The sequence below is a fragment of the Drosophila rhopaloa genome, unplaced genomic scaffold (assembly GCF_018152115.1).
Source record: "Drosophila rhopaloa isolate 14029-0021.01 unplaced genomic scaffold, ASM1815211v1 contig_115, whole genome shotgun sequence".
NCBI classification, from domain to species: Eukaryota; Metazoa; Arthropoda; class Insecta; order Diptera; family Drosophilidae; genus Drosophila; species Drosophila rhopaloa.
This window is the reverse complement of record NW_025334990.1, coordinates 17645588-17672465: the sequence shown is the minus strand read 5'-3', so window position 1 is coordinate 17672465 and position 26878 is coordinate 17645588. Positions and strand designations below refer to the sequence as shown.

Here is a 26878-nt window from a genome sequence, read left to right as displayed (position 1 = left end):
AAACTCTGTAAAAAAAAAAAACGATTAAACAATCTCGTTAAAATTAAGATTTAATTAGATTTAATTAAAATTTTCATTTACGAATCATACTTTATTAAATATATATGCAATACTTAAAGTTTGAATAGGAATCTTGTGCTGAAAACACTTGAAGTTGATAACTTTTCTTTTACAGTCTTATATTTGCGGTAAAAATAGTTTGTATCATAACACTAAAAGCTTGTATAAAATCCTGTGTTGAGTTTTTTAATTGGTCATTTTCTGTTGATCAATAAAATTAAACAGAATTACAATTTGATATAGGCTATTTTCCTAGTTGCTTGCAAAAGGAACCTATTTTCTATAACTGTTGATTTAATGAACAGACTTTTCCCAGTGGGATTATCAATTGAGCTATATTTCGTTCGAACTCATGTTTCATTGATTTTCTTTTACCGCTCCGTCATCATGCTGCGGTTTTTCTTAGCTGTTTCTTTGCCAACTTCCGCTGGATACACTGATCAAATAAAAGGCTCTTTTGGCCCCCACTTTCTGTGACTTCCGCTTCAGGAAATTTAGCCACGTTCAGGGGAGGGGCTGAAAAAGTTATTTATTTTGTTGTTTTGTTTTTTTTCTTTTTTGCAAAATCAGAGGCGTGTGCTATGCTGCTGACACAAAAAGTTTCGATAAAACTTTAATGTTCTCTAATTGTAAAAATTTGTGACACTCTCCAAAGCAACGCAAAAGTTGGCCAGAAGTCATTTATGAATGTATTTGGGGCTTAAACTTTTACATTTTTATACACTTTGATATTTATTTTGTGCCTGCTCGCTTTGCATACAATTTGAGCTAATGCACTTGAAACTTTTGCATATTTAGTTCATTCTAAAGTTTTAATTATCTTTGAGACCCCAAAAAGGCAGTCAGTCACTGGGAAAAAAAAGTAGGGAGTTGAATGAGGAAGTTTCCTCTTCGGTGCCAAGCTGTTGCTGCTGTGCAAAGGATGTTGCTGCTGTGCACGATGATGTTGCTGCCGTGCCGATGTTGTCGCTGTCGCTGCTCACACAAAGTGAAAAGTAAACAAAGGGAGCGTGAGGCAGCGCAAAACTTTAGCAAAGAAAGAGACAGTGTTTAGGGGGCGGGAAAGGGGGAGTGGTCGGAAAACCATGGGAGTGGAAAGCTAAGAATGAAAGTGAAAGCGCAGCACAAATTGCAACGTGAATTACAATTCGCCTTGATGTTGTTTTTTGCTTTTGTCTCCCAAGCAGACAGAAACCCTGCGCATTTAACAGTGCGTTTCCTGAAAGTAAGTTTTCGTAATTAAAAATGTATTAAACAAAATTTAAATAAGTGAGTGTATATTTACATTTACATATACATTAATATTAAAATAAATTTAGTAGTTTAAATGCAACTATAAAGCTAATTGTAAAATTTTGTATTTAAAGAGTTATAATACTAATATTAATTAAACAAAGAAGATAACGTTGCCAAGCAAATTAGGAAAACAAAAATTTTCAGCATAGATCAGATACTAAACAATGCTGTTTCCCATGAATCTAAGATTTTTTTTTAGCTTGCAGGCTTATATTCTTGGAACGCACTGTGTGTGCAATAGTGCCTATAGACTGCAAATGAAAAAGAAAAAGCAAGGCCGTAGCTGTCTGTCTATTGATGCTCTACCTAAATGCCCAAGCTAAGCTGTTTGCAAGTTTTCGCATACCTCTTTTCCCAACACTTTGTTACCTTTACATCAACTTTGTTGTGGGCTGCAGAGCCTACTGAAATGGTCAGACTCTATCAGTTTTCAGCTTTAACACATTTTATTATCCTATTTCTGAAGCTAAGAATTACAATTTCCAAATTTTTACTGTGCACTTAAAGGCCGCTTTTAAAAAGGCGCTTTGTCAGGGCCAATCACGAAAGAGAAATAAAAATTTCCATCTTAGGTTAAACGACGGCATTAGCCTTCAATTTACTCAAGTTCCACGACCGGGTCAGGCCCTCCGATAAGCTTGTTTATGTTTGCATTAGACTTTTAACCCACCTCCCGTTCATCCTACACTTTATATTTTTATTTTTTGATGACATCCTTTCTTCTGATTTCGTCCCTTTTTTCAAGCGCGAGCATGCGGGCCCCGGGAAGTTGTCAATTTTGTATTTTTTTTAGTGTGGCCCCTTGGCCAGGTCGAAAATTGGGAAGCCCTGGAAAGTAGGCAACAAAATCGTACATTTGAATGCCCCGAAAAGTGGGCAACAAAAGCCGGTGGGAAAAGTGGAAAATGGGGAAGAGCTGGGCGAAAAAAACGGAAGACAAAACCAAACTAATGGACAGTGCGAAACGCGAAATGGGCGTGGCATTTCGTTACTGTTCGCTTACATTTTAACAGCCTTGGGTCGTTTGGCTACATGTATATTTTTTATGCATTTTCTCGCCCAGGAATCGCACATCCATCTTGTGAAATTGACTCGACTGTTGAGGCTCGCTCGCCTGTTGCAAAAAATTGATCGATACTCGCAGCACACGGCCATGATACTGACATTGCTGATGTTCTCCTTCACGCTGGCCGCCCATTGGCTGGCCTGCATCTGGTATGTGATAGCGGTCAAGGAGTACGAGTGGTTCCCCGAGAGCAACATCGGTGAGTATGTACCTCTGAAGGTCCCGAAAAGTAGCAGTTACCGCCACAGGTGGGGTCAAAATTATAGCTCAATGGGTATCCTCCGTATATAAAGCTTATATTTTTAAAAATCAAAATAATATAGTAATTATCCTTTATTTATACCTTCATGTTTTGGCTTGAAGCCAATTCAAATATTAGTTAAATGCAAGTTTATTGAATCTTAACTTTAGGTTGCCCGAATTAAATTGGAAATAATCAAAGCTTATAACACGCAACGTGAAAACGTTTTCAAATAAATATTTTTATTTTTTAAACAAAAGTATAATTTAATATTAAGTAATTTGAAATTGGTCCTGCTATTATTTCGACCACAACTGTGTACCTATGACTGAATTTTGAGAGTGTGTACCAAAGGTAATTTGGTTAGTTGGTTAGTCAACAGTGAAGGGCAGGGCATCGTCGAACGCTAACTGAATTTTTTGCCCCCTTGGGAGGTAGTCCTGGAAAGCTACACCACATGAACCACCTGAACCACCGAAAACCAAACACCCGAAACACCACAACCCAAAGCGAGCCTAACCACCCACTACACGTGTGGTTAATGAATATTGTGTTAGTCGAGGTTTAAAGTTTGGTTACGGATTAGCGCACATTGCTTCAAATCGAATCAAATCATCAGTGGTGTGTATATATATTGCCATGGGGGAAAAAGTTTTCGTCATGATATTTTCTGGCACTTAATCAGTGGGTGGGCAAATCTTTCAGGCCTGACAGACACGAAAAGTTTCGTTTGACGCTTCCGTTTCGGACAAAACAGCTTTTGCCGGATTTTGGCACGAGCTCCAAACTGACAGACAACTGACTAACTGGAAGTCGAGAAAGTTGGGCTCAGTCATTGTCAATTTGATAAGCCCAATTTGTTTGGGCCGCAAATTGTAATTAAACGCCGTACTAAACAAGTTTTTTCCTCTGTTTTCTCTTCCTGTCTTCCCGTCGTATTAAATGCCTCAAGTATTCTTCACAGGTTGGCTGCAGCTTTTGGCGGAAAGGAAAAACGCTTCCGTGGCCATTTTGACCACGGCGGAAACGTATTCCACGGCCCTATACTTCACCTTCACCAGTCTCACTTCCGTGGGATTTGGCAACGTTTCGGCGAACACCACTGCCGAAAAGGTCTTCACCATCATCATGATGCTCATTGGCGGTGGGTACTATAATGTTTGGGCTGCAAAATATTGTTATTAGGAGGGGCAACTACTACCACATAATTTAATGTCCAAAACTGCAAAGTATTTGGGTTAGACATTTCTTAACTGTAAGGAAAAAGGCCATTAAATGGGCCTCGTTAACTAAAGTTTTATGAGTTTGCTTTGTAAGTAACGCGTAAATTTAAGGTAAATAGTTATTTATCTTTAGAATATTTTCGGAGATAGTGCTTCTTTTAATTTTAGATATAAGTCAGTGTTGGTATACACTACTTTTCTTTATTTTTCGTAAAATTTAAGTCTGAATTGCACATCTTTAAGAATAGTTCTCATGCTATTAAAATACGTTTTATTTTTATAATTTTATTTTTAAATGGGATCTTATCAGACATATTTTGTATTAATAATTTATCAGAAATAAACCAGTATTACTAATAGATTTTATATAGAAGTCTGATCAGTAAGCCCTACTCTTCATCAAATCGAATAATTGTATGGAAATGCATACCCAAAACGGGAACTACGGCGTAAAAACGAGGCTTAATTTATCATTAGGAAAAGGGGCGGCCTGAAAAATAGCAGCACGCGCCGCTTTAATAACGGTTATTACTTTTTTGGGCAGCCAAGCCGAGATTTAATGATATACCCTATCCATTTCATCACCCAGCTCTGATGCACGCCGTGGTCTTCGGTAACGTGACTGCCATCATCCAAAGGATGTATTCGCGCCGCTCGCTATATGAGAGCAAATGGCGCGACCTAAAGGACTTTGTGGCCCTGCACAATGTGAGTATGATTTCGATGAGAAGGGTGTGCGATTGAGATTTGCAGAGACCGCAGGGGCCCGGGAAATAAATGAACCCCTCAGGAAAGGACCTCGGAGAAGTGGTGCCACTCCACTATGGGGCCAACGACCACTTTTGTTGGCCAAAATTAATTACTCGCTCAATTTTAGAGATATCGAGATAAAACTTTACCAATCGTTTTTTGGTATCCTTAGGCAACATATATGTTAAAAAGAAAAGGATCGAACAAATATATCCCATAGCTGCCATACGATCGATTTAGTCAACTTTGTCATTTGTCAAGATAATCGAATAATTTTTTTTTTATTATTATATACTTTATAATTTCATTTATATTATATTTTTTTATATTTTTTATATCTGCTTCTGAATAGAATTCAAAATGCAAAGCAAAATGTTCTTCGTTCCACAAAGGTTCAATGTAAATGCACGAAAATCGGATTAAAATAATTTTATTAATAAGTAAAACGAGGACGGAAGCTAACTTCGGCAAGCCGAAGTTTTAATACCCTTGCAGACTTTGCCGAAATTGCTAAAACTGCAAAAGTAGCGAAAGGAATAAGGTATACATAAATAAACTAGATTTGCATCGTTTAATGTCAATTGCTTTTATACTGCAAAAATGTCATATAAAAATAGAAAAAAAGGGATACTTTCGCAGCCTTTAACTATTTTTCCTACGGAAGCTATAAGAAATAGACGTCCGATCGGCAAGCGCTTTTACCCTAATCCAGATATGCGTAAATAAATAAGACTTTGAAAAATGTATGTCAATAGCTTATACACTGCGCGAAATATTCTAAAAAATATGAAATTTTTACCGATTTCACCGTATTGTTCCTATGGGAGCTATAGGATATAGACGTCCGATCAGCACGCGCTTTTACCTTGATGAAGGAATGCATAAAAAAATACGATTTGAAAAAATGTACAGCAATAGCTTTTACACATCGCGAAATATTCTGAAAAACATCAAATTTGGACCGATTTTACCCTATTGTTCCTATGGGAGCTATAAGATATAGACGTCCGATCGTCACGCGCTTTTACCCTGATCAAGGTACGCATAAAAAAATAAGATTTGGAAAGATTTATGTCAATAGCTTTTACACTGCGCGAAATATCCTAAAAATCATTAAATTTTAACCGATTTTACCCTGTTGTTCCTATGGGAGCTATAGGATATAGACGTCCGATCGCCACGCGCTTTTACCCTGATCAAGGTATGCATAAAAAAATACGATTTGTAAAGATTAATGTCAATAGCTTTTACACTGCGCGAAATATCATAAATTCTTGCAAGATATATCCAATTGTTCCTATGGGAGCTATAGGATATAGACGTCCGATCGGGGCGATTTTCAAACTTGATCTGCGTACACATGTTTTAGGACGATTGTGAAAGTTTCAGATCGCTAGCTTTTAAACTGAGCTCGCAAACGGTATTGAAACAGACGGACAGACGGACAGACGGACATGGCTATATCGACTCCCCTATTGATCCTGATCAAGAATATATATACTTTATGGGGTCGGAAACGTCTCCTTCACTGCGTTACAAACTTCTGACCAAAATTATAATACCCTCTGCAAGGGTATAAAAATGGGACCTGCTATTAAACATCATGCTCTTCGGATTCTAGTTCAATATTTCATTGAAAATCAAAAGGATTCTAATATTCAACGCAACTACTGTTAAGGTTGCAAAACTTGAGGTTATGTGCTTAAAATTAAAATTTCGTAAAAAGTGGCAATAAGTGGCGATTCTAACCATATACATTTTAAAAAGAATTTAATACTCTACAAATCTCAATAGGTTTCAGAAGTGGACTCCGCTGGACTCACTTTGTTGCTCTATTTTAAAATTAGTTTTCTATTTAAAAAACGCGTTTTAGGCAACTCACTTTATCACTTAAGTTCAAAGACAGCACGATAGATTTCAACCGTTTAAACACATAAACACTAAGTACACACCACCATTCATCGAATTCATATCACAACAATTTTTTGGAACGCTTATAAACTGCTTTTTTAAACACTTTAAAAATGCAATTTAAAAGTCGAATTTCAAAAGCACGTGGCTTGCATCTTAAACATCTGATTTAACAGCTGTTATCTTAACAGAAGCGCACTCTATCGGAATTCCTGATACGTAACATTGCAGATTGGTCTTCTGTTAATATATCCTAAAACAACTTTTTTGGTTTTGACGACTTTTCAAAAATGGGTTTTGGCCAACGAATGTGGTCGTTGGCCCCATAGTGCACTCGATGGATTTTATTAGAATGCAGTGCACATTTTCCATATGCCACGCAACGCTGGGCAGGAAATGGAAAATGGAACGGAAATGGTGGCTCAAGGCCATGAATTGCTGATTCCAGCATATTCCAGGGCATCGTGTTTGCGTGGCATGCAACCTGTTGATGGTGCAAACTTGAGGGTCGCTCCATTAGGCAGCGCACGCGGCGTATACGCAATGAGCTGCACCCACGTCGTATACGCAATGCGTAATTAAGCGCATTTGTGCGGCTCTCAACCGCGAAATGCATGCAAATGAAGTGAAAGTAGCGCGCATCGCAGCTCATTAAACGCTAAGATGGCAAAAAGGGAAAACTGGAGCGAAGCGAATGCAATTATAATTTATGATCTCTTCATTACAGATGCCCAAGGAGCTGAAGCAGCGCATCGAGGACTACTTCCAGACCTCCTGGTCACTCAGCCATGGCATTGACATATACGAGGTGAGCATCGAGTAGCCGCCTTGTCCCCGGGGCACGTCCATCTCCTTTCGATTGAGTGTGTGTCATAAATCATGTAGGCCATACACTGGGGGAAACAGCATTCCATATGTATACAATAACATCATTCATTTTAAATGAAACGGTTTTCGGTGACCGTGGTTACTCATGATGTAAGAAGTATTTCGAAGACATCTGCTTTTGTTCTTATGGTGTAAATATATATTTCGAAGTCAAAGAAGTCCTTACTTTTATTATTATTATCATAAAAATATGAATTAAATATTTGATTTATATAATAGGTAATAACTTTAACCATAAACTCGGTATTTTTATTCAATTTTTATTTCATATTTTTTTTGACTTACTTTTAGTTCTGGAAACTAAATCTGGTCATGAAAACTATTTATTTCAATGTATTTTTGTGGCCACCCTCTTAAAAAGTGATTGGCAAAGTTGTCGACGCAGCAGTCTATCGCTGGATTCGACTTGACTGACTTCACTCAAACTTCAGAAACTTCTCAATCGGAATCCGCATCAGATTCGGCAGAGCCAGCGGCCTTTCCTCTTCGATAAACGTCTGAGCCCTTAATTAAGCAAATGTCCGTGGGGTTAACATACAAAACTCTATATGGACATGTGACTTATTGATTGGCTGCCGGTCATGTGTCAAATGTGTGGCCCAGCTTTGATTGGTCATCCATGTTCAGGTGTTTCAACCGCACTGCCACTGCCGGCACTCGTGTAAAAGTTAAAATTAAATATCGAAATTATATGTGTGAGCGGGATGTTGGGCTGCTGGCTTTCCCTGTGGTCTTCCATTGTTTTTCCTTGTGTGTGGCCCTCGGGCTGCATCTACATTTTAATTAAAATTTTTTACAATTACATTAACTCGAGCAGAAGGGAAGAAATACCAGTTGTGTACCTTATCTTCTGGGTGGAAGCTGTCAAGTGCATTGAGTTCCCTGCTTTGCCTGCTCTTTCATGCCAATTTAGTTCTGAGTTGTCTTTTAGTAGTTTGATCGCATACAGCTGCTTTTGTTTCTTGTTTATTTTTATCGGCTTTGAAACTGTAGCACTATAATTCCGAACTTGAGGGGGAAACTTTTCTGCAGCTGCATGGAAATAGCTGATTGTTGGTCGAGAGAAATCAATCATTGGGGATGCTATGCAGTTTTGAACTTTAACTCGTTGAAACTTTGCCGTGTCGACCAGGTGGCCGCGGGAAACTTTGTTTTCCCCCCCTTGCTGCACAATAAAATGCAGGAAAAGTGCAGCACAGGCGAAAGAGCAGCGATTCCACTCGCTAATTGCTATTAGTAGAGACTTTGCAGCCCGCGCCCCGTTTTAATATTGTTAATTAAAACCTCTTCAAATAAAACCCACTTTTATCTTCGAGTCTAGGATGTTTGTCGACTGGCTTTTGCTCTGTGGACTTTAATTAAACGGACTCTTGTTTTATTTGCTAATGGGCACCCGGATTTAAGGGAGCTTCAAATCACACAATATTTAAATAACATGTTTAAATATATTTCTTTAAAGTAAAGCGTTTAAGTCTTCTTAAGTTTTTATTTTTATATTTTGTAATTTGATTTTCCATACATGATTACATAAGGCAACATTTATGTATTTCAAATTAATTAGTTGTTTCTCCGCCTTTGAAGTGTAATTTATAATGTCAGTATTTAAATCAAACTGCCAGTTTTTTACTCGCGATATGACAGCCAAAATTTTAAGCTCGCGTCATAAAATTTGAGCTGCAATTAGACAGCGATTTTCAACTCCACGTCAAGGGAAGGCGTTTAGGAATTTTGACAACGCTTTAATGGAATGTAATTTAATTACAGACCAAACATGAAATATAGACAGCCACACACACGCACACTCGACCTGTCGATGCCACACAAATTATAGCACCGAAATTTGGTGGGAAATCGGGGAGTCGACGACGGGCTGGCACTAAATTAAATTGTTAATTTATTGCGCATGAAAATTAACTGGCGAAACGTCGGGGTTCCCCTGCAAAAGCCAAATGATGTTGGCCCCAGTAGCGCGAATTTCAAGTTAAGTTCGGGCCGACAAACAAAAAAACACCACCCACTTTAACACCGACTTTTGGCCAGTGTGTGCGCAATTAATGTAGAATATTTTACACTTCACTGCACACAGAAGGGCAGACAGAGACAGAATGGAACATAAATAACAATTCTTTGGAAATTGCCCTTTGGGGAGAAAGGAAGAAGCATACCATAAAAACAGCAAAACACAAAAACAAACAAAACCCAGGAAAAACTTTCAACATATTTCCATGTTTAGTTACACTTGGTTAGCCATAGTTCCCTTTGTTTTCCTCTTAAAAATGTTCACAGCTGCGTTACACAACTAATAATCAACAGTTTTGGAAAATGTAATTTATATTTTTTACTGAGTAAAAAACACTTTTAATTGGTAGCGTTTGGTAATTTAAATAAAAGTTAATAAAAAACTAGTTTATTAACCCATTTCAGGCATTTTCATCAGAACTCTTACTATTATTTTGAACTCATTTGTATATTTTCCAGTCACATGAACTGAGCTTTGGAATTTAATTGGAAATGGCTGACATCTATTTCGGCCTGAAATATTTGCACTTTGCGTTGGCATTCGTTGTGAATTTTTAATTAAGGTCTGGCTGCCCCGAAATTGATTTAGTTGCTTTTGGCCTTAATTAATGTGCAAACATAGACACACGAGTTGCCCAACTATTTATACAATTAAGTTGAGTCTTGTATAAGCAGATTTACTGCACATAAAGCCATAATCCAGAAAATTGGGCAGCCACACAGATTTGGCCATATTATTTGCGGTCCAGTTGGCAAACAAATTTACGCGATTTTCATGCTTATGAATAACTTTCGAGTGTAATCATCCCCTGGAATATAAATATGTGTACATATGGATAACTACAGAAACGAAAGACAGAACAATGAGTGGGCGGTGAATGTAAACAAGCGAGATGCAAATTCCTCCTCAATTTCCATGTTAATCCCGAAACACCGACAATTCCCATCCAATACACTTGAAACGAACCCATGGCAAATAAGTAAAAGAGATGAAGATGCGGGGTGAAAAGAGAAAAATATAATTATATCCTGGCAGGGGGTAACAGAAAATCAAAATGGAGTTTGCTTTGTCTCTCAAACAGACAAATATATATATATTATAGTTATTATTATTTTAAAATGTAATCACATTCAATAAATAACAAATTATAATTACATAATAACATAAAAAGACTAAAGACCAAAGTCTATAATTTAAATTCTTAAAACGAATTCTTTTACACAAAATCTATTTTTCTAAAGTTAAAAAAAATATTATAACCCTCATATTTACAGGGTATCGCTTTGTTTCTCTCACATCTTCTGCCCCTTTTCCATCTTTTATTACATATATTACATATTGCAGTTGAAAAACAAGCAAGACCAGATAAGCTGAAACATTTCCCCCCTGCCGGAGTTAAATAATGCCAAGCATTTCCCTCACAATCTTCAGGCGATTCATTTTCACGTGTATACTCTTATTCACTTTCTCTTTTCACTTGTGTGTGTGTTTGTGTTCTTGCGTGATGCTTATGTTTGCCTCTCCACTCATCTTTGACTCATCGTTTTCCCCGGCTTTTCCTCCACTTGCAGACGCTACGCGAATTTCCCGAGGAGCTGCGTGGCGACGTCTCCATGCATCTACATCGTGAAATATTACAGCTGCCAATATTCGAGGCGGCCTCTCAGGTGAGTTTGAGCCTACACTGAGCAAAAAAAGTTCATGAAAAAAAAATCAAAAATTAGCATTATTTATTCCTTAAATGGGTTTTTTATGGAGCTTATAATTTTATTTAAAAGTAAATAACGGACTTAACTTAATAATTATTTGGGTTAATATGATTCATTATCACATTTTCACAAAATCCAAAACCCATATTAGAAGACGATTTTAATATTGAATATAAAATTTTTTTTTTTTAAATAAGGAAAACTAATTTCTCCACATCTATTTTTCCATGTGCAAATGTGCGAATGTTCATTTCCAGGGGTCGAAGTATATGTCGCTTTGAAAGCGATTCAGCTTCAGACAAATGGAACGAAATGGCTGCGATGGCAAAATAATCAGCAGCAATGGGACAGGGAATGGAAGGGGGAGGGGCAAAAGGTGGGGGGCCAACAGGTGGGGGTCAGGAAAATGGGAAGATGAAGGCCGTGCGAGCAGTCAAAAGTTAACTGCGGGCTTAACTGAAGCGTTTTTTGGGCTTCGTTCTGTTCGTTCTTTGTCGCACTGAAGCTCAAACACACCCAAACCACACACCCAAATACGAATACACATGGAAATGTTGTGGTTCTAGCAAGGATGTAGACTAGGATTCTTAAAAAGGGTCTTAATTTGGAAGAAATTCCTCTGGGAGAAATGATTTTTTCTTATTGGAAACTGTTGCTTGTTATTGACATTTTACAAAATTCATAAATTTCTTTATTACCCTTGTTATTATAACTCATAATACATCAACGTAATTTAATAAATCAGTAAGAAAGAAAGAAAGAAATTCAGCAGTTAAAAAATTTAAATAAATTAAAAGTAGTTTTCTTGATTATTTTAAATATGCTTAAAGATGATAGCTTATACATATACTTTATAGACTTATTGTAAAAACAATAAAGTATTAATAATCTTAAAAGCAAACCCAAATCAATATTCAATTTTTTTTTAAGAAATATAAAAAATTAAGAAGCCTGAAAACCCAGTTCCCCTACTTACGCCCATGTCGACAGGTAAAGTTTCCAAGCCATCTCACTGAGGCTTGTGCTTTGGCTCTGCCCTTTGGGCCAAGTTCCATTCGTTTGACTGAAGCGAAGCATGAAAAAGGTTTTTGGCCAACAGCAAACTTGTACGCAAAAATCCCCCGAATGCAAGTGTGTGTGGTCGAGTAGTTTTCGATGGCCAATGTCAATACCCTTGTCAACCGCCAAAAGCTTTAATGGCTGTACGTGTGTTGGGGGCCCGATGGAAATCATTTGGGTAAAAGCCGCCTGGCTTAAGCTAGAGATTGTGCAGTAATTGATTTCTTATCTACGGTTCAATTGCTCCCGGGCTAGAAAGTTCTGTGACCCAATGCAGCCACATTTAAATAAATGAAAACAATTGCAGAAGGACTTAAATATATTTTCAGACGCACTCAATGACTGATAAAGGCATTTTATTTAATCTTTAGGTTTTTGTTTTAGAGAAAAATCAATGGTTTGTTGTATTTAAAGAGTAGGCACTGCAAATATTGAGCAATTATTTTTTTTCAATAAAAATGTTCCCATAACAACAATAACAGGAATCCTTTTCAAGTCAAAGCTTCATTTTCCAAACGTTGCTATAGCAGCCGTTTCAATGTTTGCTTAAAATAGAAATGGAATTTCAATCAAATTTCGTATGTATAACATTCCACTCCTTTCCGTGTACACTTAAAAAAATTTTGGTTCAAGTTAAGCCGATTGTTTCTTTTTCAAGAATTAATTTGCTGAAAGATGTAACTAATGATTTCGTCAAGGAAATATTGTTTCTCATAAACGAAACAAAGGAATACAAAGAAATGAATGGAAAATTATTTATAATTCAGAGAGGTAGGAATTAATAGCAATAATAAAACATTTCCATTATAAATAAGAATCTTTTGTATGAAATCAAAATATTAATCAGTCGTTTTAGGAGTTATCTGCTAAATGCTCATTATATTTGCTCCACAAAATGTTTTGACCCTTTATAAGAGTGATAGCTATAGAACGTGATAATGCGATTGTGGTTTCGTTTGCTTAAGGGATAAAAAGGAGGCGCCACCTAATGAAATGCAACTCAAGCCAAGTTGGAAGACAAACAAAATGGGGCAAATTGAACTACCGAATGACCGGACAAAACTCAGGAAAAAAAGAAAAAAACTGAAGCCGAATGACAAAGGCGGACTGCAAACATTAATAAAGCTTATTCAGAAAGGCAAAGTAACGCAAACAAAAACAAGAGAGAACGCTATAGTCGGGTGCCCCGACTATCAGATACCCGTTACTCAGGTAAAGGGAGTGCGAGGGAGATGGAGATAGAAACTTTGATCACGCATAACTTTTTAACGAATGGTCCGATTTGAAAAATTTCTTCTACATTTCGATAGGTATTGATAAACACAATAAAACTGCATTTTTACTTTTCCGAAATATATATTATATCGTATATAAGCGATTGTGGGCGTTAAAGGGGGCGTGGCACCTTTTTGAAATAAACTTGCGCTGCGTAGGAACTCCTAGAATCTGCATGCAAAATGCCAATCTTCTAGCTTTTATAGTTTCCGAGATCTCAGCGTTCATACGGACGGACAGACAGACGGACAGACAGACGGACAGACGGACAGACAGACAGACGGACAGACGGACAGACGGACAGACGGACATGGCTATATCGACTCGGCTAGTGACCCTGATCAAGAATATATATACTTTATAGGGTCGGAAACGCTTCCTTCTAGCTGTTACATACTTTTGCACGAATACAATATACCCTTTTACTCTACGAGTAACGGGTATAACCACTCAACAGTTATAAGCGCGCTTTAAGCCACTTTTCGTGGGCAACTGCGTGGGTGCTTTGGTTCAAAGGGGGGGTGAAAGGGGGTGGTGGGACGGTGGGGTGGTCTTGAACCGCAGGACACATTCCGGGGCAAGGACACACAGCTGTTGCCGTTTTGTTTCATTGCGCAAATAAAACGCGACCGAGCTAAATGCTAAATGCCTCTGACCGAGGAGAACAATTCCTGACCAAACCAGAATCGCATTTACTTGAACCCCGATTTGTTACATGTTCGGTTGCAGGGCTGCCTGAAACTTTTGTCCCTGCACATAAAGACGAACTTCTGTGCGCCCGGGGAGTATCTGATCCACAAAGGCGACGCCCTCAACTACATCTACTATCTGTGCAACGGATCCATGGAGGTGATCAAGGACGACATGGTGGTGGCCATTTTGGGTGAGTCAAGAAACAACATTCAACCTCAGAAATAATATTTCTAAATAAAATTACAATTATATACGTTTATTTTCTCAATAAACAATATTTTTTTAACCTTATTTTTCATTTTATAGAACTTGCCAGCAATTTAACAGGCTTTGAACTCTGCCTAAGTTTAAATTGCTTTTGATTTTCATTTATCGATTGTCAAATTTTCATTTTGTTTATGTTGCGACTAGTGGCGTCTATTGAACCCATTTCAGTTCATTCGCTTCTAGGCGAAATCCATTTGCACTTTGGCCAAGACGGTGAGGCAGTCATCTGCTTGTTTATTCATTCATGGCAGGCAGTGTCGTCAACTTAAGAAGGCCATCAAGTCGGTCTACTACTTGGCCCAGACAAATGCCAGGCTCTATTTTTATGCTCATTGATTCTGTGTAGTGCTGACCTTTTCCCCTTTTCCCCATGCTTTCCCCATGTTTTCAACAGGTAAGGGCGACCTCGTGGGTTCCGACATCAACGTGCACCTGGTGGCCACCAGCAACGGCCAGATGACCGCCACCACCAACAGTGCTGGCCAGGATGTAGTCGTCCGCAGCAGCAGCGACATTAAGGTAAGGGGCTCGTCCCATTGAAATCCAGCCCCTTGGTTTTAAAACCATACTGGGGTGTGCAGTAATTAAATAGAATTTATTTTTACTCCAGCCTTTGGCCGGGTGCTCAAGGGTGAACGTGAATGGAATGCACTCGGATGATAGTGGACAGTGTGCTGGGGGAGCTCTGAATCGATTGTGGGCAAGAGGGCTTTAATTTTCAATGGGATGCAGTTAAATTGACTGTTTGAGAAGTCTATAATAAAGCCTTGAGATAAATTAAATTTTCTAGTATGCACTTTGGCCATTAAAATTTATAGACCTTAAGACTTTTTATATAAGAATAGCATTCAGAGGATTTTTTTTCAAAATAAATAAGTTATAAACTTTATAAAACACATTATTCCTCTTTTAATTTAATTCCTCTGACCTTATACATTCTTAATTAAACATTTCAATTAGATTTAATAATAGATAATTATTGCTTAGGTCTTTCTTATTTGGTATGTTCTTGTTTTTTTGAGGAGGCTGGTCTTTTTAATTGTTAATTAAACACTTTATACCTGCAGGGAAATCCCAAGTAGCTCAGATGATACTACTTTTAAATACCATATAACTATTTCAAGTGGAACCTGTAACTGCCTTTCTGTTCTTGCTTTCAACCCGGGGTAAACGCTCGAATAAAAAAGCTTAATTGACGCTTAGCCAGCAAATGGCAAGGACATGTGAGGACCTGCTCTGCTTTAGTTCCCGGCCCCTTAATTATATTTTTATCATAGTCTGGGGCTCTTTAAGGATTAAGCAAGTTGCAATTTCAGGCTGTTCGTCGTAAAGTTTATCTGGTTTCCAACAGGGATGGCGGTTTCCAGGGGAAAGGACCTAGAGGTTTCAAGATGAGTGCACAGCAGCTTGAATTTCGCCTGGCATACCGGGTTTTCTTTTTGTTTTTCTTTTGCATTTTAGCAGAAAGTCAATGGGGCTTGTGCGTCTGAGGAGGTTTTGGTATCCTGCTAACCGAGTCTACGATTACTCGTTTACTCTTACTAATTATGGCAATAATCTCAGGGCGGTTCACGTTTCAAAAGCTTCACGCCTAATTAATTGCCATAAACTCTTGTCTGGCAATTGAGGGCGGCAATAATTAAGCGAGGAATTTCCAATTTTATTGTCGCTTAATTAGTTGAGGAATGTACTTAATTTATGCATAGTTCTTCCCCGAGAAAATCTTGTTTTTGTTTCTCCTTTGTCCTGTGCCTTTGTTGATGTTTGGGTTTGTGTTTGCCCTTACCTTTTACTTTTATCTCGTGTTTATTTGCATGTCTGCCTTGGCGGAATAAAGTGCAGACATTGCGAGCAGCTGCCGCCTCGCGTTTTCCTCCTTTGCCTCCTTGTAGCGCCTCTTTGGCAAACAACACGGCAACGGGTCGTATGAGTGATACTTAAGACGACCCCCCCTCTGCTTGTTTGTGTGTGTGCTTGCCGTTTGTGGGTGTGAGGGAGTGTGTAAACGCCAAGATGGCGCACTCGAGTATGTAAAGAAGACGCCAAGGCGTCAACATTTCCAAGTGTTTCGGCTGAAAGTGTCAGAAATCGACTAGGCAGTACCCTATTATATTAAAATAAAAATAGTACTTCAATTTGAACTGCAATTGTAAGAAACATTGGACTTACCCACTATTTTTTATCATGTTTTACAGGCTAAATATTAAAATGGAATAGCTACAGCAAATATTTAATTTTAAAGACTGACCATTTATTGTAAAATTAGTTAAAATTCAAGAGCTCAGTCATTTATGTGAATATATCATTTAAAAATATATTTGAGCCTGCAAAGACAGACCAACCTATCAAAATGCAAAACATAAGGTGTGAATTATATTACGTCTTATGAGATGACTCTTTAAATTATTATTATTTGTATCATAAATTTGCTTTATAACAAGAAAGGAAAGCTAACTTCGGGCGGAGCCGAAGTTGATATACCCTTGCAGAATACTCTGTAAATTATATTCTCCAAAATTATTCATATGATGCATTCTTAATACTCATAAAAATCCCAACTTCCTAACTTTAAAAACACCAAAGTTATAGCATTTCCAATCGTTCAGTTATATGGCAGCTATAAGATATAGTCGGCCGATCCTTATGAACTTTGGTAGGTCGGATTGATTGGCCAAAAATAAAACCCATAGAAAATCCCAACTTCCTAACTTTACAAACACCAAAGTTATGGCATTTCCGATCAATCAGTTATATGGCAGCTATAAGATATAGTCGGCCGATCCTTATGAAATTTGGTAGGTCGGATTGATTGGCCAAATATAAGACCCATAGAAAATTCCAACTTCCTAACTTTACAAACACCAAAGTTATGGCATTTCCGATCAATCAGTTATATGGCAGCTATAAGATATAGTCGGCCGATCCTTATGAAATTTGGTAGGTCGGATTGATTGGCCAAATATAAAACCCATAGAAAATTCCAACTTTCTAACTTTACAAACACCAAAGTTATGGCATTTCCGATCAATCAGTTATATGGCAGCTATAAGATATAGTCGGCCGATCCTTATGAAATTTGGTACGTCGGATTGATTGGCCAAATATAGAACCCACAGAAAGTCCCAACTTCCTAACTTAACAAACAGCAGAGTTATGGCATTTCCGATCAATCAGTTATATGGCAGCTATAGGATATAGTCGGCCGATCCCGGCCGTTCCGACTTATATACTGCGTGCAAAGGAAAGAAGGGTGTGTGCAAAGTTTCAACTCGATAGCTTTAAAACTGAGAGACTAGTTTGCGTAGAAACAGACAGACGGACAGACGGACAGACGGACAGACGGACAGACGGACAGACGGACAGATGGACAGACGGACAGACGGACATGGCTATATCAACTCAGGAGGTGATCCTGATCAAGAATATATATACTTTATAGGGTCGGAGATGTCTCCTTCACTGCGTTGCACACTTTTGACCAAAATTATAATACCCTCTGCAAGGGTATAAAAAGTAGTTAATATAATTGTTATCTCACGCTAGAGATTCAGATACGTATTTCTACTACCATAAACTCTGGAGAATGTAAAGAAATTAAAAAAAAGAAAGTACAGTAGTAATCAAGTGAACACAACTTGTGCCCATAAACCATTTACCCCTTTCTACCCTGGCATTTACATGCTGTTTAAGCTTTTCCATGTTGTTTATGGGTGCAAGCACCAGCTGCCCCGCCCCCAACCCAAGTGCATAATCGTTTAACGCCAAAACGACCTTTGACTCACTTGCCACGTCTTTTCATTTTTCTTACATGTTTTTCCATATTTCCACTCGACTTTTCCAGGCGCTCACCTACTGCGATCTGAAGTGCATCCACATGGGCGGTCTGGTGGAGGTGCTGCGTCTGTACCCGGAGTACCAGCAGCAGTTCGCCAACGACATTCAGCACGATCTCACCTGCAACTTGAGGGAGGGCTACGAGAACCAGGACTCCGATATTGGACCCTCGTTTCCGCTGCCCAGCATCAGTGAGGACGATGAAAACCGCGAGGAGGCCGAGGAAGGTGGCAAGGCGGAGAAGGAAAATGGGGCAGGACCACCAAGTGGTGCCTCCCCTCTGCACAATTTGAGCAATTCCCCCCTCCACGCAGCTCGTTCTCCACTTCTGGGCATGGGCAGTCCCAGGAATCAGCGGTTGCACCAGCGGGGCAGGTCCCTGATTACTTTAAGGGAAACGAACAAGAGGCACAGGACTCTGAATGCGGCCTGCAGCCTGGATCGCGGATCCTTCGAGGAACCGGAACCCCTGGAGGAGGAGCAGCAGTCGGGCGGGAAGAGACCCTCGCTGGAGCGACTGGACTCCCAGGTGTCCACCTTGCACCAGGATGTGGCCCAGCTCAGTGCCGAGGTTCGCAATGCCATCAGTGCTCTTCAGGAGATGACCTTCACCTCCAACGCCATGACTTCCCACAGTTCCCTCAAGTTTCCACCGGCCAGGTCCATTCCCAATATCAGTGGAGTGGCGGCCACAAGATCGGGCGATGCAGTGGATCTGGGTCTAATGGGTGGGGTTTTGGGTGCCGCAGAAATGGCGGCCATGCAACGCAGTTCCTCGCATCCTCCCGAAGTTTGGGGCAGGGATGTCCAGCTGCCATCAAGTACTGCGGCCAGTTCAAAGGCTCCTTCCCCCGTGGAGCCCAAAAAGAGTATGACCAGCAGGAGCTGTCAGACGGACTTCTATCGCATCGATTTCCCCACCTTCGAGCGCTTTGTTCTGGCCAATCCCCGCCTGGTTTTGGGTCTCCTCGGCATCGAACCCGCCATCAAAAACGAAATGGATCTCCTGCAGCAGAAGCAAACGCTGCAGATATCACCTTTGAATACGATAGATGAGTGTGTTTCCCCGGCGGATCCCAATCTGGCCAGTTCCAAGGAGAGGCTGATCACCTCATCGGCGGCTCCATCGCCGGGACGAATTTACCCGCCCCTGGATGATGAGAACTCCAATGACTTTCGGTGGACAATGAAACACTCAGCCAGCCATCATAGTTGCTGCAAGAGCACGGATGCCCTGCTGAGTCCGGAGGAGCAGCCCCAAGCCTCCGTTCTGCCAGGAGAGGTGACTCCTGCGCCGCCTGTCCAGGAAACTAGATCATCGAAGAGGAGCATTCGCAGGGGCACGAGTGGCAGCAACTCCAGCCTGTCCAGCAGCAGTTCCAGCTCGAACAGCTGCCTGGTGTCGCAGAGCACCGGCAACCTGACCACCACCAATGCCTCGGTGCACTGCAGCAACAGCACCCAGAGCGTGGCCAGTGTGGCGACCACGAGAAGGGCCTCCTGGAAGCTGCAGCACTCGAGGAGCGGGGAGTACCGGCGACTGTCGGAGGCCACCGCCGAGTACTCTCCTCCGGCGAAGACGCCGCTGCCCGTGACCGGAGTGAGCTACGGCGGGGATGAGGAGGAGAGCGTGGAGCTCCTCGGACCGCGAAGGAACTCCAGACCCATCCTGCTGGGTGTGAACCAGAACCAGGGTCAGGGACAGGCCATGAACTTCCGCTTTTCGGCGGGGGATGCCGACAAACTGGAGAAGGGTCTGCGGGGACTGCCCTCCACTCGCTCCCTTCGAGATCCCAGCAGCAAGTAGGCGGAGGAAGATACCCAGAAACCCAAGGAAGTCTTTCACATGCAAACCGCCGTGCGTGATTTATGCCCTAATTAATACTGAAACACAAAGACGCTTGTACATTTAATATCTCTAAGATACACACACACACACACGAGTTTGGTTGTTCATCTGTTTCCCCCCTAGATTTATCGAAAATACCCACACATATTGTGAAGCATATCAGAGTAGCCCCGAAAATATATCTAACAAGCCCAAGGAAATATTTTTGTAAGGCTAAGCAGTCGTAATGAGATATATGTATATTTTCCTAACAAATCAGCTAAGGATATACCCACTCAGAATACATGAAAACATATGTCAGCGGAAGTACAAAGCTAAGAGACCTCCGATTAAAGTAAAAACGAGTATATCTTGCTTAGCAACAGAATATCAGAATATCATTGACACTTACAAAAATGGTGAAATGCTAGTTAAGTTGAATCAGCCTGAAATTTACTGGGATAAAGTTGTGGCGTGATCTTTAGTTCTGTAGAATCAGAGGCTCTTAAGAGATCTAAAAATCTTATTCTAAAGCATTGTTAAATATTGCTTTTAAATCTCTTGAGGCTTTTGTCACAGAACAAAGGACTTGTTTTCAATTAATTTAAGTCTGGAATTACGGCATAGTTAGACAAGCTCAATGACAGGAGTTTCAAACGGGGATTCAACAGATTTGTAGACATTTAAGCTGTACATTCATTCTAGTCACTGAGATGTGAGTTAACCTAGATTATTACCTAAGATAATCGACAATCGTGAGCTACATATATCGAATGGACGGAGTTCCACTTCAAAAGTGGTCTTTCGGGCATTTGGATAGAAGTAATTTGTGATTCCAAGCGATTCTCCGTCTTGATTCCGTGTTGGCTAGTTGGCTAAATAAATAATCAACTGTGTAAATTTCCGACATCCCGCATATATCCTGAGTGTATATAGTATTATATATATGGTATGTGTATATTTGCTCCCCAAAAACTATAAAGACTTGAGCTTCATTCTATCTTTGATGTAAGCATCCTATGATAATAAGTGTATAAGTTTTATATGTGTTTAGATGGATACATATTTTAGCCATAATGTAAGCGCAATTATTCAATTGAGAACCTAATAAACGTTTTTAAATGTTTTAACTTAATGTTATCGAGACTATATACTTGAATGTATTTCATGTGTAGTTATACATCTAAAGCATAAAAGGATATTCGATATTTCAATAAACAATAAACTTGATGTGACAAATTAAACGGAAAGAATGGTTTCATTGGTGTATTTGTATTTGTATTTTTTTTCCAGCTTTGATTTTCCAACCTCTCTCGATGACTGGCTGATTTTTTTCCTTTGACTTGACTGGCACAGCTTTAATGTGCCTAATTCAATTGGTCGTTTGGTTTCGCTTCTCTACCATAATCCGGTAACCTGATTGCCAAGTATATTGTGTGTCAAGTTGGCATGTCAATCTGGGTATTTAAGCCCCTCATTTTGGGGTTCCCTATGCGTAGGTCCCTATGCTGTTTTTGACTGAGATAAGCGCATTAAATTATAAAGGGTGTTAATACTTCAACTTCGAATTACTAATGCCGCAATCAGGTATTATTTGTTATTATGACAAAGGCTTAAGCAATGGGAACTTATTTAGGTCATAATAAAATATATGAAAGTGCCAACAGAACTATAGAATTGAATGTGTTTTTTCTTTGAGTGCACATGTATAATCCTGCAGGACATCTACATGTAAACACATTCTACATGGCTCCAATGTAAATTGTAGACAGGAACCAACACCTGCATTTGAACTAAAAAGCTGGTCTACATTAGTCCAAATAAATGTGAAAACCATTTATGGTTTTGAAATCATCTTAAATTAAGTTTTCCATTAAATAAGTTCAAGTATCCTTTTTGTGAAAGCTAGCAAAAGCTTTCTCAGTTAAAATCTATAACCAAACCTTGTAGAATCCATTCACAAGCTTAGAATACCCAACCATAAGCTCCAAACAAACATAAGGTGCTTGCACCCACTAAAGTCCTTTCCAAAAAAGCTCCTTATAACATACCTGAAAACCCGGAATCAGGCTGATTAGCTTTAAAATATAATTATCATATCCCAAAAACCCACAGAAGAAATCAGTTTTAGCATTGGCGGTGTGGTTCTAATTAGCTCCGAGCCTCATTAATGCAGCCATTATCACAAAAATAATTTATTTCAAAACTTTGGCAAACGTTTTCCCCGATAGAAACGATTTTGTGCATGGGGAAAGTTGGGAAGCCCGAAGAGAAAAGATGGAAAAAATGAATGTTAATAACTTGAAACTATTATCAAACTCATTGCGGTATGTTTTCCCATCCTCATACTCATTTTCATTTTCAGTTTCAGCTTTAGTTTCTTTTTCCCTCGACAAGAAAAACTACTCGAGCAAAGAAATTAAGCTAACTACTCCTATTTTTTCACTGTTATTGCGGTCGCAATGGCACAAATGCCTCAGTGGGCATCCATAAAAGAGCATAAAAGCGGGGAAAAGTTTTTCACGAAACTTTACAAGGATAGTTGGGTGGCGACTGGAATGGTTCGAGAGCTTAGGAGTTGTCGCTTAATAAGATGCGCTTAAATAGCCCGATTGCAATCATTGGCCCTGCACCGAATTTCCCAACGTGGACCAAGTGTATATTGTTTTAATTAGGATCGCAGACATCGCAGACATCGGGGGCAATCAGATGGTAAGCTGGGACAGGGGGCGTAACCATCCTTTTAATTACGCAAATACAAATTGGTCTATGGCATGCACTCTGATTTTGAATTCGCAAATTTTGCCCATCCGAATGGGTCTGCTATTTTGGACTAGCGACTGACGACATTCATGATGCCAGTTGCCAATACAAGCACAACAATGGCTATTGATTGCACACAGATACGCCACACAGATACTCCACACAAACACTATTCACAGATACGCCACACAAACACTCCAACACACAGATACTGCACACATCTGCTCCATAAGGACCAGTCATAAGCGTATAGTAATTTCTGCTCCAATTCTGCTAAAAACAATACAAGCTTGCACTTGTGGATGCTCTTCCTTCTGCCTAATTGTGCTGCAAAAACTTGTTCAACTGCTCCCAAAATTAAATTGAACTTCGTTGGCTATTCCTTAAGTAACTCAAAACTGAGGGAGTAAATTCTAATCACCAGTGTGAATGGACAACAAGAAAATTAAGAAAAACCATACAACTAGCACGAGGTACTGAAACTTCGTGAGTTTACAATCTACTTTCTAAAATTAACTTAAAGAATTTTCTTTCCTTTATTAACATATTTTATATATATTTTTAGTATATACATATCTCTTTAAGTGGGTCTTATTTATTTAAAATATTTTTCTTGAGAAAAATGTTTTATAGTGAACCCTTAGTTTAAGATTTTCTTTAAGTTTCATTCATTAAATATTTTATTTGAAATATTTATTCCAAAATGAAGACCAACTGACCACTCAGATCTGAGTGTTTCAGTGTTGCTAAAATATTACAGCAGTTTTGTGAATTCAACAGACTAAATTACGATGCAAGTTTTGCTTGCCAACCGATTGCTTTCAAGCCGATTATATATTTATGGCCGATATTTGAAATCAATCGAATGCTGCTGCCGCCCGAGGCTGAAGCATCCAAATGCTCCAATAATTTCTAATTTATTTTAAGTAAAAGGGCCAAAGCAAACGAACATAAAGCAAATTACCAAACGTAATCGATGAAGCGGCACAACAAGCCACGGGCCGCGGCTGAAAAGGGGGCTGGGTGAAAAGTTTTGCAGCAAATAAAAGAAATGAATGCCACCGTCGGTGTGGCGCAATCGAGTGTACGTGGGTGTAAAGGTGGTTGCGGGTGGTGGAGAGGGTTGGAGAGGGGACCGGGGAGAGGGTGCAAGGCATGCTGCACAAGTTTCCTACTGAAATTCAATTGAACTGCACGCGGGCGGTGCTGCAGTCGTCATGCAAGTCTTGGTTCTACGACAGCACATAGCGAAATGTTTAGGGAATAATGGTAATTGAGTATAAAATATAAGAAACCTTTTAAATTAGCAAAAATGCTAAGATAATTTTAATAATAATTTTTTTTTAACAAAACTAATCTTAACCTGAAGCTATTAAAATTATATATTATTTTTACTGCCCTGTATATATATGTAAGTGTCACAACAATCCTAAGAAGTATTCCATGTTTGTACTTTTATACTTTCCTACATGTTTCTAGAGTAATTACTTCACGAATTTCCAAAAGGACTTAAATATTATTTTACATATGTTCTCCATTGATAGTATTTAAAATAGTATTAACAGAAGATGGTAATAAGTCAAAATGTCTCTTAAAAATTGCAAATTCTATAACAAAACAATTACAAATATTTTAGCAAGCTAATAGTAGTTGGTTAATGGGTATTAATTTGAAATCCAATTATAAGTCTTTATTAAATTGTTTTTCATCAGGAGTCTTACATATGTAAAACATTTTAAGATAATATGAATTTGGGCCTTATTATTTTGCCATATTTAATTTTCCTACTTAAGATTATATTTTAGATTAATTTTTCGTATGTTAAAAAAAGTTTTCCCTGCACAGCAAAGGAGCTGGACACTGGGATGGCTGTGGGAAATTTGTGGTGCACTTTAAGCGCGTTTGAAAGAAGAGCCAGTAAGTCAGCCGAGACTTCCGATAGCCGACTTCTATCGACTGGCGACTGTCGACCAACGACTGTCGATTGGCGATTGCCGACAGGCAGCGGCCCTAATGTGCGGTTCATTACACAGAGCTGACCGCACTCCCGGGGAAAACAGCCCGTAATCGTATTAAAAGGATTCAGGGGAGTAATTAGCAAAGCAGCGGAGCGACACCCTGCTCATTCGAGCGTCCTGGCCACGTTGACAAGTGGACAGCGTTTGATTAGCTAATGCAATTCCGCTCCACTTGCATCTGCCAAAACCCGCCGCACTCGTTCAATGCGAAAAAATCCCTCAATTGCCGGTGTAGGTAACAAAGAAAGCAAGTTTCTGCTCTACCTTTTTTGCAACCAACTTTCTAGCAACTTTTGCGGCAACTTTTTGCCACACACTCGGATAAGGTGGAAAAAAGGGGGAAGGAAATGAGTGACTGTACGAGAGTGGTAACAATTTTTACAAAAGCGGCAAAAGTTGCCCTTTAGGCCCTTTGTCATACGAAAAATGCCACTCCCCATTTCGGCATTATTCGACGAGGCTCAAGTTTATGGCATGCACAAAGCATTCAGTTAATACGCACTTAATAGTCAGGTCATAAATTTTAAATACTGCTAAATGGCCGCCCCAAGATATGTGTTCGAGTGTGCTTATATTAATGCCCAGATATGTAAAGCAAAGCATGCATACAAAATCTACACGCGAGCTCATACATTTATCATCCGCAGCTTGATTATCGCCTCTTACATCCAAGACAAAATATTCGTTGGGGATGGAAAAAATAAAATATATATTTTAAGAAAAATCCCAGTTTAAAGTCAACAAAATGCTAGCTTATAGAAGTTTGTATAAGTATGGAATTTAACTGTTTAGTAAACATACAGTTCTTTAAAAATGTGAATACTTTTACCTAGAAGAGAATATACATTATAAGCGAATTGTAAATTAAATTTGCTTAATCATGTGACTTTAAATATGATTTGCTTAGATTTCTCTTCATATTCTAAGACACCTTCTTCCAACTGACTTCCAAATTAGTTTTTTTTTAAATAAACATTCAGCCAAACAAAACTGTCTACTAGTTTTATAACTTGTAAAATATATTGTTACAAATAAAGTAATAAAAAAGTTTAAGTTTTCTTTGGTTTCTTCTTTTGCTATATGTTGAACTGGTTGGAAGAAATCGGAGCGATGTTCTTAAAGTACAGCCACCCATTTGGTAGTGTTCTTTGGCCTGTCAGCCAACTGTAAGTACTCGAAATTACAGTTTTCAATTACCAATCGTTTAGTTGTCGCTGCGACCTTGTGAGGAGGAGTTGCCAGCACTTAAAGTTCGCCATCCTTGGGGGCAAGGATTTTATTGCTTGTCTCAAAGTTTTCGCTCGCCCTGTTTTACGACTTTGTCTAGCAACATTTTTGCACGAGTGTATTTATGGGCCAAGTGTCACCCGCAATGCAGGCCACACCCACACCGAAACACACACCCACACCCAAAAAGCAGCACACACATTCCTTGGAGTTCGCCAACTTCGACGAGCGCATAAAAATGATGAGTTATTTGTTTTTTAGTGCATAATTTATGAGTTAAATGAGTTTTTCATATGCGAACGCGTGGCTGACAGTATTCGTTATGGCTTTGGGCGTTGTTCTACAGATTTGTTAGACGCACACAAATACAGGCACTGTGGGGAACCCCCGAAAGAGAACCCCCCCACCCCCACCCCTATATATACGTACCGGCAGAGAGTGAGTGTCGTGCATGTTGGCTGTCTTTTTATTTATGACTTTTACGCGTGAAACTTCATTCGAAAGCGTTTAAGTGGAAGCACACACAAAAAGATTTCCTCAGTCAGGACTTGGCAAACTTTTGTTGCCCCACACACACCAGCTCATACACGTACAGAGAGAAAAACAAATGCAAATTATGATTCAGGTTCTTAAAGGAGATTTAAAAGCCCCGAAAATGAAAACCACTTACCTAAAATAGCTTGATTAAATCAGGCTTGCTAATATATGTGTTTTCCTAAAAGATCATTAATAATAAATAATCAGAGAACT

General features: G+C 39.2%; 1 protein-coding gene across 2 annotated transcripts in view; it reads left to right on the top strand.

The window, feature by feature from the left end:
- The window catches only part of LOC108049321 (potassium voltage-gated channel subfamily H member 8), a 64725-nt gene extending 43361 nt beyond the window's left edge, over positions 1–21364 (top strand). The window contains exons 10-17 of one of the 2 annotated variants that reach the window (XM_044461881.1): positions 2420–2621; positions 3628–3807; positions 4476–4594; positions 7275–7355; positions 11027–11122; positions 14228–14381; positions 14853–14977; positions 18300–21364. In XM_044461881.1, the coding sequence (XP_044317816.1) occupies positions 2420–2621; positions 3628–3807; positions 4476–4594; positions 7275–7355; positions 11027–11122; positions 14228–14381; positions 14853–14977; positions 18300–20099 (2757 nt within the window). In that variant the 3' untranslated portion in view covers positions 20100–21364. Of the gene's footprint in view, positions 1–2419; positions 2622–3615; positions 3808–4475; positions 4595–7274; positions 7356–11026; positions 11123–14227; positions 14382–14852; positions 14978–18299 lie in introns of both variants that reach the window. The other variant, XM_044461880.1, reaches the window with a different exon arrangement.
- The last annotated feature ends 5514 nt before the right edge of the window (positions 21365–26878 follow it).